The following is an 18,575-nucleotide window of genomic DNA, read 5'->3' on the forward strand; positions in this document are numbered from 1 at the left end:
TTATAGAGCTCTTCTAATATCATCAGAGAAAAACTTGAGCATTTTTCATGCACCATAACTTTTGGTTTGTTTTGTTCTCTCAGTGGCATTCATTACAGAAGATATGAAACAATCTAAGAAAGATAACAAAGTAAAAAATGTCTTATGAGAAAGAAATTAGGAGTCTTGGAAAAGAGAATGGGGAAGAAAGGTCCTTCTGTGTAACACACTCTTGAACTGTCATTTTTGAAGTGATACCATGTGATAATGTCGCTCTGGAGAACATCTTGTTTTCTCCTCTTATAAAGATCAGAGGAGTGAATCAGCCTTACTAGTTCTTAGACGCTGTTTCTGTCTATTATGGAAAATTTAGCTGTACAGTTCAGACAAAAAAAAAGGCATTTTGAGTTAAATATCTGAAAAAAAGTAATGTCACAGGATGTAGTATGTACTTTTGTTCCAGTTCTAAGACACGTGCTTGTCAAGAAGCCTAACAGGGACATCTCTCTATTTTTGTGGTTTCTCCTCTCCCCATACAGTAAGATTTTAAAATGTTGATCCTTGCAGCACTGCTGTTGTTCACAGCCGTGATAAATGGAGGACAGAATTATATTCCGTGTTTTTAGTTAAACATTTTCATAGGATCTATGAAAATGGCAACAATAAAACCCTTGTGTTGTGCTCACTGTTGTGTATTTTGGAGAGTTTTCCAGTTGGCTGGTAAAGATGCATGACTGTTAGTTTTGGTTTGTAATTTTTTTGTGGTCCATCTTCCAATTTATTTGAGCAAGATTAAGTATAAGGTGCTGATTTGCCAAAATATGAGTATTGGTCTAGTACCGATACTCAACTGTGACGGACAAAAGACTCTTTAACAATTTAAAGTTAGAAAGGGTATGTTTATTCAGCGCTGGGCAGCAGCGTGGGGCAGCCCCCTAATACGCACTGCGAAATTACAGGTGGTCACAGAGTCTATTTATTGACAAAAGGTTTAAATAAATACATATTCATAATACCAACCCCTCCCATCCCCTGCTTCCTGTGGTAATTAGCTTGAATGGCTATTAAGCATGCGTGGTTGGCTTCTTGAATTAAGTCTGGGGTCGTTTTTGTGGGGAGGGGTCTTAGAAGGAGGAAGTAAGGCGAGTCTTCCTCGCCCTGAACTTTCGACCTTTTTTTATTAATGACAATACAAATGATTTCTGGGGACATTCCAATTTTTCCTTGCGATTGTTAGTGCTTCTTCAGGCCTGCTTACCAGTTTTGTCTTTTTCCATTTTAAGCACAGCTGAGCAAACATGAGATGACGGACAATCAATCAATTATGTAACTAAAATCTTAATTTTTCTAAGATTAGTGTTTCAGTGCATAGTAAAAGGTTTCTGAACCACAGTCCTTTTATGAGAAACTTCAAAAAAGAGAAGAAATTTAAAGTGATTAGAGTGGTTTTTCCCAGTATGATGGCAAAACCTCTAATGAGAGGAAAGACAATTCTTAGCAGAGAAAAATGTAACCATATTTGAATTTAAAACAGTTGCCTTTTTCGTCATTAAGTTTGTTGATATGTTTCTTTGGTCTTTTTTTGTGTTCATGCAGTCCTCAGGTGTTTACCTGCATGTCACCCATTGCTTCCCTGTAGGAATAAAAAAAGTTTTATCTGTGGTAAAACAGTGACCAGCAGACCACTAGGAGCTACAATAAGGACTCAAAGCAGCCTGAGCTGCAGTTACTTGAGAATATTACAGTGCCTGCAGAGTTGTACAGAATCTTGTGCAAGAGCAACTGCTACCAGACTGATCTAAGCATGGACTTTCAAATATAAGGAATGTTTTTGCAAATACCACTTCAGAATTTGTATTGATTTTCAGTTCCAATAATTCTTATGTCTGGTAAAGCATGACATAACTAAAACATACAAGCATTCAGAGTGATTTTCTGTTTTTATTTTTTGACAGTATTGAGGCTGCCGTGGCTACTTTTGCTCAGGCCAGACCTCCAGGTATTTATAAAGGTGACTATTTGAAGGAATTATTTCGTCGTTATGGCGATGAAGATGATGCGCCAGCACCACCAGAGCTTCCAGAATGGTGCTTTGATGAAGATGAAGAGGAGGATGATGATAATGGCAAAACTGGAGGCCCAGAATCAGAACCTGGCTCATCAAGCTCTTCCTTTGGCAAGAGGAGAAAAGAACGCCTAAAACTGGTAATTTTGATTTGGAACTTTATATTCTAATTGCTAAACAGAATTTCATAACCTCATATCCATCAGTTACATCACTGCACGTGTTATAAATGTCACTGCTCTTGCAAATGGGGGCTGGAAGCATTGTCTCAAACTGGAAAAAGTTGTAGTTCCATTGTAAACTTTTCTGTATTTCCTATATGAGCTTTGAATGTTAATATTCAACATCTCAAATATTCCAGTTGTAAAAATGACTTAAATTTTTTCTAATTTCTCAATTTTTTGAGATAGTAAAGTGCTTTTTAATTATTCAGTCTGTCTTAAGAGATGAAATACTATTAGAGTTGGGTGGAAACAGTTCTTGTTTTTTGTAGTCATGTGGATGAAATTCAGAATTTTTAAAATTCAGTGCTCATTTTGGTAAATGGTCTTTCTTTGGGAAATTTTGTAGGATTGAAAATTGGATTAGCAAAAAGATATATGAGCTTAAAAAAGCCAAGGCAGGTTTGAAATGGTATTGTGTTCAAAGGTGTTTTAGCTTTATAAGAAATATAACTGATCACTAACTGTGATTTCTGACATACATCTGCATAACTCTGATGAAATAAGTTACTGTAGTTACCATGACATGGAGCTAATACTCACGTACAAAGAATATATTTGTATCATCTGAAGACTAATGACTCAGTTCTCTTCAAATTCCTGACTTGCTTTTTTGTTTGCAAATAAAGTAAGCTAGACTATTGCTGATTGTACAAAGTAGATTTTTTTTTCACGATACTGAATTATTTTACTTGTGTGCTGAGGTGTGTTTGTTTGCAAACACTTGGAAATCCTCATATTGAAATAGACTTAAAAAAAGCATTCTGTTGTTACCGCAGCTGGTCAACAAGGTTTACAGGTGAAGTATGGAAAATATTAGCCTGACAGGAATACAAAATCCAGTTTAAAGAAGTAAGAAGAACTTTGAAAACTTTCAAATTATCCCTTGTCTGGAATAAAAAATTTCCCACACTGTAAAAATATAGTAAAAGTATATTCAAGGGGTATGGCCACTTTGTCCATTAGCCTTGCAGTAAAACATTGATATCTGAATATTTGTTGGGGGGCTGGAGCCCTGGAGTTTTTCTGATGTGCCTTCTGATGCATTAGGAACTGAGGTTTTACGATGAATTACAATGACATCCTCTTTTCATCAAGTACAAAACTGAAGGGTTCTATTTAACAGGAATGATACTGGTTTCCCAGGCTTTTTCTTGTCAGCCACCATAGTTTTGTTGAAAGCTGGAGGCTAAATTATACGAATAAGCATATTAATAACTAAAAGTGAATTATGAGTTAGATAATTTGTGAAAGAAAGAATCATCTAGTTAATATGCATATTCGTATAATTCAGTTTTGCAGCTCTGAAGGAACATTCTTTGACACGAAGAGGAGGAATGGGCAGAATTCTTTACCATGATTCTTGGCTGGCAGATGGGACTGCTTCTTAACTCAGTAGAGATGGATACAGTCTGTTTGTGATTCCTTGTAAATATGCGGTCTACAGGGGGAGTGAGTATCAGGTAAATACCTCTTGCTCAGATATTCTTACTTTACTGTCTAAAGGGCTACATTTTCAGTATTTTGTTGGTTTCCTTCAGCAGGTGTTTCCACCTTTATAATTCATCTCTTTCCTAAAAGCCTAGGGATAGGCAGTGTAAAACTAGAGGTAGCTGTAGTGATAGCATTGTTCTGAATGTTTCTCATTTTGACCCAAATTTTTCTGGAGACAAAAGAAAAGTTCAGTAGTAGAGGAGGAGAGCCTGCAGCTTCCAGGCATCTTGCTAGGATGATGAACAGTCAGAAACCACTGCTAGCTAGGCTGTGAAATGAAATTAGTATGCTGTCCATTTCAGAAACTGGTGTGAGAAACTGTAGTGCAACATTTTTCATTAAAACTTCCATATTTTGATGTCAAAATATCTTGACAACCTTTCTTTCCTACACTACAGAAAGTGTAAGAATCGTTAGAACGTAAATCCATTATGGTTTCCTTTGTCATTGCCTTAAGGAAGTTGGCAGGTGCCAGGAAATCTGCTTGTTGCAGGCTGAGGTGCCACACAGGAAATCCAAACAAGTTTTGACTTTGTCAGTGCATGCAGTACTGATGGTAGCATCAAAACAACATTATTAACTGACACTTAGAATCTCACTTCAGGAAAAAAATACAGTAATTTCACGAATACAAGCCGCACCAATTTGACCAAAATTTTGGTGGAAACCCGGAAGTGCGGCTAATATTCCGGGGCGGCTAATCTATTAACAAAATTCTAAAAGCTGCCAACACGGAAGTGAGAGCCCGCGGCAGCCCCAAGCCAAGCTGGAGCCCGGCCGGCCCCGGCTGAGGTGGGAAAGCCTGGCAGAGGTGGGGCCAGCAGTGCGGGGGGCGGGCGGCAGAGCCTGAGCCAGCAGGGCGGGGCAGGGAGGGCGGCAGAGCCTGAGCCAGCATGGCGGGGGAGCCCGGGAGAACTGGGGCTAGCAGTGCAGGGGAGCATGGCAGAAGCAGGAAGGCCGGCGGGTGGGGCTGCCTGGCAGCGGGGGAAGCCCAGCAGAATCGGGGCCAGCAGCGTGGGGGAGCCCGGCGGTGCGGGGGCCTGCAGTGCCGGCCAGGGCGAGGAAACGCGGCGGCGGTGCAGACGGGAGGGGGCGGCCGGCGAGCCTGGTGGCGGCGGCGGCAGCCCTGCCGGCGGGGCGAGCGAAAGCGGCGCTCGCGAAAGCGCCGCTCGCGAAAGCGCCGCCGCTCGCCGCCGCGAGCCGCCGCCGCGAGCCGCCGCCGCGAGCCGCCGCCGCGAGCCGCCGCCGCGAGCCGCCGCCGCGAGCCGCCGCCGCGAGCCGCCGCCGCGAGCCGCCGCCGCTCGCGAAAGCGCCGCCGCGAGCCGCCGCCGCGAGCCGCCGCCGCTCGCGAAAGCGGCAGCGGGGCGAGCGAAAGCGGCAGTGGGGCGGGCGGCGAGCCCGGCGGCGGCAGCCCTGCCAGCCGGGCGAGCGAACGCGGCAGCGGGGCGGTGCTGACGGGAGAGGGGGGCCAGCGAGCCCGGCGGCGGCGGCGGCAGCACCACCCGGCCAGCCCCGCCGAGCCGTGGCGCTGAGCTGGGCCACCCGGCCCCGTCGGCAACCATGAGCGGGCCGAGCCTTCCTGGCCCCGCCCCGAGCCAGTAAAGCCCGCTATGCCGCGATCCTGTTACTAATTGGCCAATTTGTGAAAGCTGCGCACGGATTCTCGCGACGAACGAAAGTGCGGCTAATATTCGGGGTGCGGCTTATCTATTGACAAAGACAGCAACATTGTCGAGGCACCGGGGGTGCGGCTTATAATCCGTGCAGCTTGTATTCGTGAAACTACTGTACTTCATTTTACAAATTGGACAAAAAAATTGTAACTCTGAACCAGAGCCTACAAACCTTTTGTGGGTCAAATGGAACTTCTACTGTTTACTAAGGAATGTTGTCTCTTCTAGCTTCACGTAAATTGCATTTTATGGGGTGTGAGATGCAGTGCTTCTGAAATGGATGGTGACATCTTAAACAATCTGGAAGAGATGGTGACTGTTAATGATTTTTTTTCGTGATTTTATGTGCAGGTGTCTTGTGGTCATCTGGGAGACAGAAGGAAGCAATTAAACTGATTTGACATAATGAGGATATTATTTATTACCACAGTGCATTGATTCTAAATATTAGTGACTTGGGGTTTTTCTGCCTAACAAACTCTATTTTGCAAAGTTTAACCCTTGCACTTACTGTTCTGCTTGTGAGCATCTTGAAGCATATGGGAAAAATGCTGTTTTTTGATTTAGCATTTAATGTGCTTGAATAAGGGTATAATTTCCTTTTCCATGTTAAATGCTTATTAGTTCACTTTTTCCTTTTAGTCCATGTACTACTGACCTTTCTTTTTATTCTTTGTATTCTGTCATGTTGACTCATGTTTTCCTGATGTTGTGGTGCCTGTAATTGAATGCAAGCCTCTAGTTGAGACTATCCTAGTAAGGCTTAATAGGGAGAAATTAATTTCACATGTCTTAAGGCTAATACTTCTGTTTATATATCTCAACATAATTGCCTTTCACTAGGCAGAACAATACTAATTCAGCTTTTGGTCTCTTGCTGCTTCCACGTCTTTTTCTCTAATTATCTACCAGTGTGTGTTTGTATAATTTCTTATTCATTATGAAGTATAGAACTCTGTTTATACTGAATTGCATAGTGTTACTTCCAGCCCATTTTTAAAATTAAGGATAACACTGAATCTTAAGCTACCATCCCAGTCTATATCCTATTACTAAAGTCAGAGATATCACAAAAACAAGAACACTAATAGGAGGTTAAGTGGAAATTAATTATCTTATGCCTAGACCAGACTCAGCAGATCCTTCCACTTTGTTATTGAAACAAACTCTGAACCTAGTTTGAAACAGGTTATTCTTCTATTTTGTGGAAGTTACATCTACCCTGTGTTTTCTGAATTCCTTTATGAGGACAAAATAAGCAAACAAAACACAAACCAAGGCAAATATATGCAATGCCAATTCTGTGAAGCTTGTTTCATTATGAAAACCAAATGTTTAGTGAAACACCTTTGCTACTGAGTGACGGTATGATTTTGTTTTCTTTTTTGCTTGTACATGCCAAGAGGCATTACTGTGATTTGGTCCTATGTTTCTAGGTATTAAACTAAGCTGATCAGTGTAACTCCCTGTCTCTCACTTCCTTAATTTTAGAAGATGTCTCTTCCTGACGTGTTTTGGAGTGTTTCTCGTCTTCTGGGAGGCAATATCTGAGCAGACTGGCACACACTCAGGTCTCAGTAGCTGAAGCCATCTCTCACCCAGGCCTTGTGATAGCTGCTAGGGTCAGGAAGGTGTGTGTTTGGGGTTGTTCCCACTCACCCACTCCTCCAGATGTTGTTTAGGATATGAACCAGCACAGGATGATCCACGTTGCCACTTCTCCTTCAGCTGAAGTGATGGGTGGAGATATTCATGGCACATGGGGCAAGGTTGATTAGTACAGATGGTGTGAGGTTGTACAATGTAGATATTAAGTGCATGTAGTTTCTTTGGATCCTTTAGGGCTTGTAACTCTTGGTTTAGTATCAGTGCTGAGGAATTGATGTGCTCCCGATGATCTAAGTTCTCTGGAGTCCCTGCACTATGGTTTCCAGTGTCCTGTTTCCAAAGGCATTGGTAACTGAACAGTAGGGTGAAAACTGCACGGGTCTGTCTCAGTTTTAGCACCTTATCTAAGGAATGTCCTCATGAAACCTGGAGTGCTAAGTTAGCTGAGCACGAATGCCCAAGTGACTCACACTGTTTTCACAGTGCTGTGCCTTAGCTAGTTATTATACTTGAAGCAGATAATCTGCCAGGAACACTTTCAAGTACGAATTTTGTGTTTATTACTTTTTCTTTTCTGGAAAATCTAATCTGCCTGTTACTTCAGTCTTAGCAGTTGTACTGCCATTCCACTCTGCCATTATTTATGGAAACGAGGCAGAGCCATCTTCCTTTGTTTCCTGGTGCTCTTCATCACTTACCAGAATTCAGACAGGCACCAGTAGCTGTCTGCCTCTCTCGCCCGCTTCCCTGTATGCTGTTGCACTGGCTGGTATCCATGTAAATTGTATAGGGTGAGTGACCTACAGTCTATGGAGCTCAAGGTAGTTAAGGTTATGAACCAGTATATTTCTTTAGGATGTTCTGTTCTCAGAATGGGATTTGGTGATGTGACCAAGTCAATTAACTGCAGGCTGTACTGAAAACTGTGGTCCTGCTTTTCCCTGCTTTCCCTTTTTGGTGAGCTAGTTTAGGATACTATTTTGGCAGAAGATTATCCATTTATAGTGTTATTTAGTTAATTAATTCTTAGACCTGCTCAAGTGTTGAGCAGATGAGTGCCACAGTGTGTGGAAGTGCAGAAGAGGAAAATACTACTTTCATCAATAGTATGCATCTGGATTTGTTAAAGCTCGTTTAAAGTGTTTTAGAGAATATATATGAGATGGTTTGATCTCCTTTGTGTGCATTGAAAATTTATTTGAGATTCTGTTGAATTAAGTCTGGTTGATTTGAGATGTCCATAGAAATCTGTAATTTTGTAGTTTGGTAGACCTGATGGCTTTCATGTATTCTGTTATGCAAGATTTATTTTTGTTCCTCTTGGCATCAAACATTTTCTAGAATGTACAAGTTATTTTAGAGTTTTCTTTCCAGATTGATGTTTTTGATCTCTACTTAAGCTTTTTCTGGGGCATTCAGGATAGCAGCTCCATTTTAATAACCTGGTTTGATTGAGAATAAATTATAAAAATATATTTATGCAAATATTTTGTTACAAATCTGCTATTTATATTTTCTCTTTTGTTAAGTTTGTCCTAGATCAACTTTCTTGAGAGTATTTGCTAAGTTGTGTAAGCATCTAAGTACTAGTTATCCCTTCCTTTTGCCTTATTCCTATTGCCTTTTTTTTCCTTTTTATATTTTTTCCTCATAAATAACTCATTTCAGTTCCTGGGTTTATAATATGGCTCACCTGTGAGTTTCCTGGCAAAACTCAGCTAATTTATTTTGGCATTTGGGGGTAAATCCTTCAGGAATGTTTAAGTTAGTATTGCTCTAGAGAGATGTAAAAACAGACTTAATCTTGTATTGACATATCCTGATTTGATTTTATGAAGGCTTTAATACTAGATTTTTATTTTATTTTATTTTTAAAATTTTTTTTAGGGTGCAATTTTCTTGGAAGGAATAACAGTTAAATGTGTGACCCAGGTGACAACGCAACCAAAACTAGGAGGAATACAGCAAAAATGTCAACAGTTCTGTGGATGGGAAGGGTATGAGAATATTTAGAACTTACTTATTTATACTGTCTAAGAAATAAGTGTTATATTTTGCAGAATGAAACTGCTCATTGTAAAAATAAGAAAAAAGGTGACCATTTTTGGATGGATTGTTTATAAAAAAAACCTCAAACACACTTGACAGTGTGCAGTCTTGCGCTGTACTATGAAATGGAATGATCAATTTTTGATGTTAAGAAACAAGATTCTATAATTACTTTTCCATTGAGATAATGAAATGTTGCTCTTCAAATTCCAGATGTAGCCTAAAGTATAAAGTTTAGTTTCTTTTCAAGCAGTAGATTTATTTATACCACTGCTATTACACTTCAGTATGGAGATATAATACTCATTTTTATAGCCAGCTTGGATTTGTGTCCAATGTTAATGAAAATGCTGGTTTTAATGTCTGATTCTGAACTTTTCCATTCCAAAGTTGGTGATTCACACTGCTTCTTGTTCATGCTCATTGTGCCTGTAATTTTTAATTTAAATATCTCTCTCTGCAAAGTTAAAACTTTGAAGTTCCACATAATTTAGTGTTTTGTCATAAGCAAATAACCTTGTTCTTACGAGATAGGCTTTTGGCTTCTATTGCAAAATACTTTATTGGAGAAGATGTTCTAACTCAGAGCTGACCTTTCAACAAATTTGGTACAAGGTGTGACTTGAGTCTGATGTAAAATATGTATTTACTTGTGTGACTGTTTATTGCAGAACCATTAATAAACATGGTTCTTTTTATTAGGACTGGGTTCCCTGGAGCACAACCTGTTTCCATGGACAAGCAAAATATTAAATTTTTGGAGCAAAAGCCATACAAAGTTAGCTGGAAAGCAGACGGCACCCGGTAAGTTCATTTTAAGTGAAAAAGCAAAACAGTAAATTTGGTAGACAGTTTGTATTTTTTTCAGGAAAGTGAATTTGCTTGTACAAAGGACAAAGCACAGGAACAAAACTGTCTCCAGAGATTAATTTTTATTCTGTCTTTGTACCCACATTTGCTGAAGTTTGTGGCCAAGTTTCTTTCTAGCAGCTGTTGTGCACACTGACTGTTAAAGGCAGGTACTCTTATTCTTCTCTGTAACCATTGCTTATTTGTGAGCAATGATGTGGCACCAAGGTCTTAGAATAATCTTACATATCAGCTAGAGTCTGCTAAGGTGAAGACTTTTATTTATGAACTAAATTAAAACTTCTGCTTGATCCTTCAGAAGCTGGGTAGTATTAGAAAATGTGTAGGTTTTTTTTTTTTTAATTCACACTGTGATCCTTTGTTCAAACATGGTGTTCATGTCAGCTAAAAAGCCAATAATTTTATCTTCCCTCACCAGTTCTCTTGCATTCATTGCAGGAGTGCCTTTTGTTTAATAACAAACTATGCCTAATTGGCCTGATTGGACATATTCTAAAGTTTTTCCTGAGTTCTTTATTTTACTAGGTTTGTTATCAATAGTAATGGAGTATCCTAGATAATGAAAATCCTGGAGAATATGGGGAATTGGATGCTTTATGCGAATTACCAAGTGGCTCCACATGGAGTCAGTCAGGATTCAGCACAATTCAGCCAGAACTAAGCTGTCTTGTATAAAAAAAAATCCAGACCGTTCAAGTATCTCTTCTGTGTGGTTTGTGCTTCAAGGGTTTATTAGCTTGGGGTGAGCATGGTGTGAAAAGTCAAAGTAAGCTTGCAGTCAATATGGCATCCAGGCATTAAGAAATGTGTAGGAATAATTGGTCTGCTGACATTCGCTGTATGCACAAGCACTTGGATAGTGCACTGCAGGTCTTCTCAGGATGGGAAGTTACAGCAATGGGGTATTGGGAGGTCGAGGCATATTCTCAGAGCAGTACAGGTCGTAGGGCATTCCAAAGCTACTGACCCTGAACAAATGAAGTCAGCCAGCTTAAACTGACCAGAAGAGTCCCTGTCATATCCTATGTTATTAATTTGGAAAATTGATGTCTTATGTAATATTCTCATTTTCTTACTCAAATGTGTGGATGGGATGCCACACATTCAGAGTACTAAAGCTATTATACGGAACAGAGGGGACCTGGAAGACTGCATTTTGTGAATGAAATTAAAGCATACGTGTAATTTCTTGTAGAAATTTTCAGTATTTTGAACATTCTACGCTGTGTTTTTAGTATTAGAATGGTGGGAAAACAGAATGGGGATGAATAACAAAGCTGAGGGAACTAAATAGCTCTTTACAGTTTTTTCAAAACATAACAACTGGTAATAGATTATGGAGATACACAGACTGATAGGTATATTCAGAGAAGAAAATGGAGCCACAGAGATCCAGTGTTAATGAAATTCACTTTAAGTAATATGAAAGAGAGATTAAAGGTGAAAACTTGAGCTATTATTTGGACATTTAGGCACTTTGCATGATATGTATCCTGATCAACAATGAAAAATTATTATGATCATTTTTACATTAGACATGCTTCTAATTATTTAGCTGTTCTCCAGTATCCAGACTCCATATGCAATTAAACAGATTTTCATTAGTTATTCTGAATGCTTGTGTTGACAGGCGTGACCTTCTTGAATTTGATATTAAGACATCAGTTAGTGGAGACCCATTTATGGATCTCCTACTTACATTATCTGGAGATGGAACCCCTGTCATCAAATATCTCTGAAGCTATTCTGTTAAAAGTGGTTTAGACCTTGCCTATTAAAATATTATTAGGCTTGCATGCTTTTTTTTTTTTGTTGCTTTGTTCTCTCTCTAAACTTAAAAAGCACTGCTGTTTTGTCAACCCTATTGGACTTAAAGAAAAGCAGATGCATAGCTAATTACTTTGTTATACTTTCTCACTGAAATAACAGTTTTATTTTAGTTAATAGCAGCATTTGCTCAACTTAGCCAAACTTCTTAAATTTCACTAGTTGTTAAATACCCGTATTTTATTTTTGCAGCAATAGTTTTTCCTAGAGGTTTCATGACTACAGCATTTTTTTATGCATTCTCTTAACTGTTATGCAGTGTCAGTAACTTCACTAAGGACTTCTGCTTTTCTTCAAAAGCATTTGCTAATTCTAGATTCTGACTGGAGCTGAACCTCTCATCCTCAGTTTTAAGAACTGTGTTGGTTTTGGTTTTGTTGTGGTGGAGTTTCTTTTGGATTGGTTTTTTTTAATTTTGTTTTTCTTTTTTTTTTCCCATTGTTAGGGTTTTTTTTAGAGTGGTAGTACTGTGCATGTTTTCTCATATAATGTCGACTAACGATGCAAACTTGGTTAGTTAAATTATTTAGTGATTTATTTGATAGTGATTCTATGAAATATCTTGGGGAGATTTACTGGAGTAATATCTTACATATTTTTGTAAGTGTGTGAGTTCTGAGTCTGGTTTGGGTCAAAACTCGTCCTCCTCCATTGTCTTAGAGCTCTGAGTTCAAAATCTTTCGACTTAGCCTTGCTTAGCCTAGTCTGTTGTGATTTGAAGAGTTTGTGCCTTCACTGTGGTCTTGCTTGCTCTGTCCCTGGTTTCAGGGTCCTTGTTGCATAAGTATCAGTAGGGCTCATCTCCCGATTCTGCTCTAGCATTCCTTCTGGAACATGTTTATCCCAAAATGAAAAATGCAGTGTGAACAAATACTTCTCCCCTCCTGTTTGTAAATGTCGAAATACAAAGATGTGTGTATTTATCTCTTAGGTTTAGAGAAATTAATTTAAATTAAAAGATCTGGGAAGCTCATTTAGCATTGGCATGCTTTGGTGAAATATTTTCTTTGTACCAGCTACTTGGTTGTATGTAAATACTGTATGCAAACTCATGCTGTTTTAGAGAAAAACACCTCTAAAATCATATTGCTATAAATTATTATTATTTAAATAAAAGTCACTGGGTTCTGTAGCTATTCTGACTGGTTTGATGTAAATTCTCATATTTATTGGAACAGTAGTCAAACTACTGGTGTCCTATAAATAATTTTAATGCTAATCTATTCATAAGCCAAAGGGCAAATTTCCTACTCGTAAAATCATGCCTTTTGGCTTTGTTGAGATGAAATATATGTTGTGTGTTAACAGTAGATACAAGGTAGATGCATCTTTACAAATGTGTCCAATTTTGCAGTGGAGTGTTTCTGAAATAGTAGTTACTGTCTGAGTAAGGTAATTGTAACATCCAGGCTTGCTGGATGACTCTGCATTATCAGTTTTGTACTGTAAAATGATTAGAGCAGGTGGGTAATGGCTTGTTGTATCCCTTCAAATGGATCTCATTAATACTGTTTGTAGCAGATGCTTGTTCTAATGAGTGGAGCTGAATGTTGAGGCAGGGTAAAGTAATGAGACACCAGTACTGAAGAAAACACTGCTACCACTAAGAATAATAAAAAGCTTAAAAATGGTTGTGGAATTATTCAAATCAATACAATCAAACAGGACTAGGTTTTACAATGGTAAAATGTGACCTGCACTAAATGGAACCTATTAACTTATTTTCCTACATTTGTATGTGTACCTTTTTTTAATTTTTCACGTCTGTACGCATGCAGTTTTAGTTAAAAATAATAAATATGATGATAATACTATGGCTGTTCAATTATGTTAAGGCAGCTATTTTAAAAAATGCGGAACATGTAGTTCTTGCCAAATGCTATTACATTTGAAAAATATGAATGCAAATTTGATGGCTTGCAGATATCTAAATGCAAATAAGTAGATGCAGAATAAAACACCTCTTTGAGAATTGTTTAACATGTTTGTAACAAAATAGTTACGTACATCTGTGAAGTAGGTTTTTCTTTCATGGTTAGCAAATTACATTTACAGTAATTTCACGATTATAAGCCGCACCATTTTGACTAAAATTTTGCTCCCACCCCGGAAATGCGGCTTACACTCAGGAGCAGCTAATATGTGAAAAATTTTCTGAAATTTCCAACCCCGGAAGTGCCAACCAGGGTGCCAAGCCGAGCACCTGCCAGTAAAACCCGGCATTTCGCGATTGTTACAAATTGGTTACTGTGTTGCACAGGGGGTGCAGGCAGGCTCCTTGCTGGCAGTGCGGGGGAGGAGGGAGGCGGGGGCTCCCTCCTGCTGACCCCGCGGCCGGGGGGGAAGCGGGGGGGCTCCCACCCCCACCTGCCGCCGCAGGAGTTGGGGGGGGCTCCTTCCCTGCCTGCCACTGCGGGGCAGCGCCGGGCTGGGGCGAGTGAGCCCGGTGGCGGCTGGCCCTGAGCGGCCCCGCCGAGCTGGGCTACCCGGCCCCGTCGGCAGCCCCGTGCCCGCACGGCCCGAGCCGAGCCAGTAAACCCCGCGATCCTGCGATTCTGTTACTGCATGGCAAATTTGTTGCATGCGGGTCCTCCCTGCGAAGGACAGAGCGGCTTAAAATCAGGTGCGGCTTGTGTATGGACAAAGAATGAAATGTTGCCAACACCCGGAGATGCGGCTTATAGTCAGTGCGGTTTGTAATCGTGAAATTACTGTACATTGAAAGAAAGACCTGTTTGTCTAATTAATTAACTTTTTGTTATTATTCTAATAAAAAATAAAAATAGTAAATGTACATTTAATTGCATGGTAAAACTGGGAGGTTTTTGATTGTTAATCAAACAAGTTTAATTTATCTTGAATGTATCGATATATCTATATATAGAGTATTGATTTATATTTAGTATAATTATTTTGATTCAGTTACTATATTGTCAAACTTGTGATAGCTTCCTAGGTTTTTTTAGAAATTGAAGCTTTTTGTAGAAATTGTAGAAAATTTCTTTTTTTAAAAAAATTATTGGCAGTTGCAGCCTTTTCAGAAACATATTTGTGACCCTTACTTGAAGGAAATCTACTCAGTATATGTTAAGATAATTTTTCTATAAATGTCATAAAAACAAGGTTGAAGTTTCTCTCTGATTTCCATGGCTCAGTGATTTTTCTTTCCCTACTCTTTGATCCTTTATATGATGAGATGAAGCTTCTATGCATAACTGAGAAATTGCAAATTCCTAATATAAGTTATCCAAAAGTCATTTGGTCTAGAGTAAATGGTGAAAAAAAATCATTGCTGCTAAAAAAACAACTCTTAAAAAATAAAAGGAGAAAACTGAGAAACAGTTGTTTGTTTGTTTTAGAAATTAGGAGGTAAATGTCCTAGCCCAAAATTAAGTGTCAAGGAAGCAAAATGGTTGCCTCTCTGTAAAGGCTTAAAGAAAGGATACTTCATGGTTCATGGGAAAACCATTATCCCTGAGAGAGAGGAGAAAAAGTTGAAATAATAATGAGAATGAAGGAGGACAGAGAAGATTGGAGAGTAGTACTAATCCAATTAAATCCCAAATCTATACACTTGAGAACTCATTATTGAGAGACCAGATTGTCATGAAAGCAGATCTGGAGTGTCCTGGGTTTGCAATGGAAAGCTTGTCTCCTGGGTGCAAAGAAATTAATGTGGAGTTGAAGGAGACTATTGGGAATGACAAAGAGCCATAGATTAATTTTCAGATTGTACAAATTACATGATCAGATTCTTATGGATGTGAAATTTTCTGCCCAGTAGTGGAAAGTTCTTGGAGTAGAGGTTTGCACAATTGATAGTCCATTATTTCCTAATTTAGAGGAGGGGTACAAGAATGTAGGGTGTTGAGATTTTTAGACACCTTCAGAAAGGGTGTTAACCAGAAAGTTAAGGGCTGTTAATCACAACAAAGCATTTATGACTAAAAGAGTGTTTCTCAAAGTATGAATACTCTTTCCTTGGGCACCTTGCCTTCTGACCCAGATAGCTACTGAGAAAGTGTATTATTATAAACTGTGTTTTGAGTGTCTTGTCACTGAGTCGTGTTTAGGGTTAGTACATGTTTGTGGCCTTGGAGTAAGGAAGGAATGTTGACCTCCTAAGGAGAGGATGGAGAACCCATACAAGAATCATCTGGCTACTTTTAAACCACACCTTCCTTTCCTTTTCCTTCTTCCTCTCCCCACTTATCCTAAGAAATAGACTTAAATATTAATCAGTTTTGCACCATTAGTTGGTAGTGTTGTGTATCCCTTTCTCTGTGACTGCATTTCAGTGGTGTGGAATTTTAAAAGAATGGGAGTATTCCGGGGTTGAGCATGTGCTGAATAGACTTTTCAGGACCAAATGGATTTTTTAATAGGAGTGACAGGTTTTGTGAACAACTGGGCTTAACCCAAGTTATTTGATTGCAAGTTAAATGAGGTTTATTCAATTGTACTTATATAACTATCAGCAATGGGCAAAGCCTCAATTGGTAATTTTAACATAATTTTTGTGTATAGGACAGCCATTCTTCAGACATTTGTATTATTTTCATTGAATATCTCAAACAAGTAGTTATAAGGGTTTTTCTATTTTCTGCATGAAATTGTCAAAATGGGATGACACTTAAGAGATTTGGAACCAAAAACCTTACTTTAAAGATAAAAGTGACTGTTCTTAGTCCAGTCGTCCAATCTCCACACTGTTTCTTTATTATAAGTTTTTAAGGTCATGGGGGGAAAAAATGCAGTTTTTGTTTACATGCCATTGTCTGTTGTGGCCTTTCTTCATAATTATTTTAACTGTTCTTTAGGGGAAAACAAGCTCACTCATTTTAAACTTGTTCTGTGCTAGTATCTGTCTCTGTAGATGGAAGAATCTTGGATGAGAATGAGGCTGCAATCCATGTGGGATTTATTTGACTGACTTTACTTTGAATAATAGAAGTGGAGATAGTATATATTTTGTCTGGAACTAAAGTTGTGAAAGTTATTGAAATGGTTGCAGTAAAGCTTTTACTCCCAGTCAAGATTAAAAGCTCTAAATAAATTGCTTTTATAAACTACTGTACTAGTAGCTGTTAGGAACTCGCAGTTTAACTTTGAAGTGTGTAATGGTAACATAATGTCAGAAGCTTCTGCAAAAAGTATGTAAAACTCACTTAAATTGTTCAGGATTAAAATGCATAAAGTGCCTTTCTAATGATTGCTGAAGGGTGCAATTCATAGATGTTAAGCACTCTAAACAGTATTTATCTTAATTTTCTGAAAAGCGTAATGCCTAATTCACAATTTTATTTTGTGCATTTAGGTAGGAGAGGAAGGGGAGATGGGATGGGGAAGCAGGAATGATGTTTTTTTGACACTAGAGAGTTGGAGGTTCAGGGGCTGTGAGTTGCTCACTCTGCCTCTTAATAGTTGTCCTCTACAGTTGTGTTGGCCAGTAAATTCAGGATTATAAAACTAATACTCGCGTGTTTTCCACAGCATTAGAACCCATAAATATTGTATGCTTACTTGAGTTTTCATTTTTGAGTGTAAAAATAAAACTTTGATTAATTGAGTTTGGATTAAGGGCACTTTAGCGTGCCCCCTGTCTCTAGGTAAAGCTATTCTAGCACAGGGCAAGGAAGGTCTAGTACAAGGTGGCTTCACTGTCTTCACCTGTTGCCATGTTGTCCTGTTCCCTGTTTTCCCTACTGTACAGGCAATGAGGACATGCCTAGCTTTGGCTAGCAGACTGACAGCAGAAAAGGAGCTGCCAGGTTTTGATAGCCAGACTTGAGGATGTTACCAGACACCTCACTCATTTTGTTTAACTATTAATTTTGAACCAGAAGAGGTCTCTCTTGACTTTGAGACTGTAAGTCAAATGAGGCAGCATAGAATGTCATAAACTGTTAAACTAATATATGGGTATAAAAATATGTCTGGTTTTGTGTTTGGTTATTTTTGCAGGGGCCTGGTGATGGTGTACTTATGTATTTATTACTAAGGCACATCCGTATCACTTTGTTGCTTCTCGTCTCCTGAAATCTTCCTTTTACAATCGTTGAGTTAATGTAGAGGAATGAATAAATAAGTGTGACAGAGCACATTATCCCTCATCTGGATCCAAATTGACTTGAACGACCAAAGAAAGCATTCTGTTTCTAGATTGTGGTTTCTCATTTATATGTGCTTACAACACTGTCAGGACTCTGAAAGAAGGGTTTTGTGTCCCTGCCTTAAATGTTTAAGGAGCACTGCTGATGAGATACTATACAGAAACTCTATTCTGTGGAGCAGCAGGCCTGATATTTCACAGTGCTGAAGCCTCCTGATAACACACAAAGTTTTATGGTCACAATTCTGGGCTATTAAAAATGCTACCTAACTTATTATTCATATGTAACTATTTGTGTATTTGGACAGATTGTCTTATAAGAAAGCTCTTTTGTTTATTTAGAAAGAGTTAATGCATTAAAGTGCTTATTATGTTGCTTGTGCTATGAATACTAATCTTAGAATATTCAACTGTAGTCCTAAAATGTTCTAATAAGATCCAGATAAAGGGTGTGCCTGCACGTATATCTGATTTTCAAGCAACCAGTATCAGTGATTACTGGCTTATTTATTTATTTTCCTTTCTCCCAGACAACTTTTGATAGTGGAACACTGCATTCTGTGCTGCTGGTTCTCCTGAGGGAGATTACAGACACATCCATGAAGCGTAACAGCTTATGTTCAGCCAGGGAAGAATGACATTCAGTTTGTGAAGTTGAACTATACAGATATCTAGGG

At 39.0% G+C, this 18,575-nt stretch overlaps 1 protein-coding gene across 1 annotated transcript in view; it reads left to right on the forward strand.

Annotated features, from left to right (window-relative positions):
- Positions 1-18,575, forward strand: part of RNGTT (RNA guanylyltransferase and 5'-phosphatase) — a 176,002-nt gene that overhangs the window by 18,245 nt on the left and 139,182 nt on the right. The window contains exons 6-8 of the mRNA XM_033055808.1: positions 1,935-2,184; positions 8,928-9,037; positions 9,792-9,893. Of these exons, the coding sequence (XP_032911699.1) occupies positions 1,935-2,184; positions 8,928-9,037; positions 9,792-9,893 (462 nt within the window). The remainder of the gene's footprint in view (positions 1-1,934; positions 2,185-8,927; positions 9,038-9,791; positions 9,894-18,575) is intronic.

Source organism: Catharus ustulatus, chromosome 3 (genome assembly GCF_009819885.2).
Source record: "Catharus ustulatus isolate bCatUst1 chromosome 3, bCatUst1.pri.v2, whole genome shotgun sequence".
NCBI lineage: Eukaryota > Metazoa > Chordata > Aves > Passeriformes > Turdidae > Catharus > Catharus ustulatus.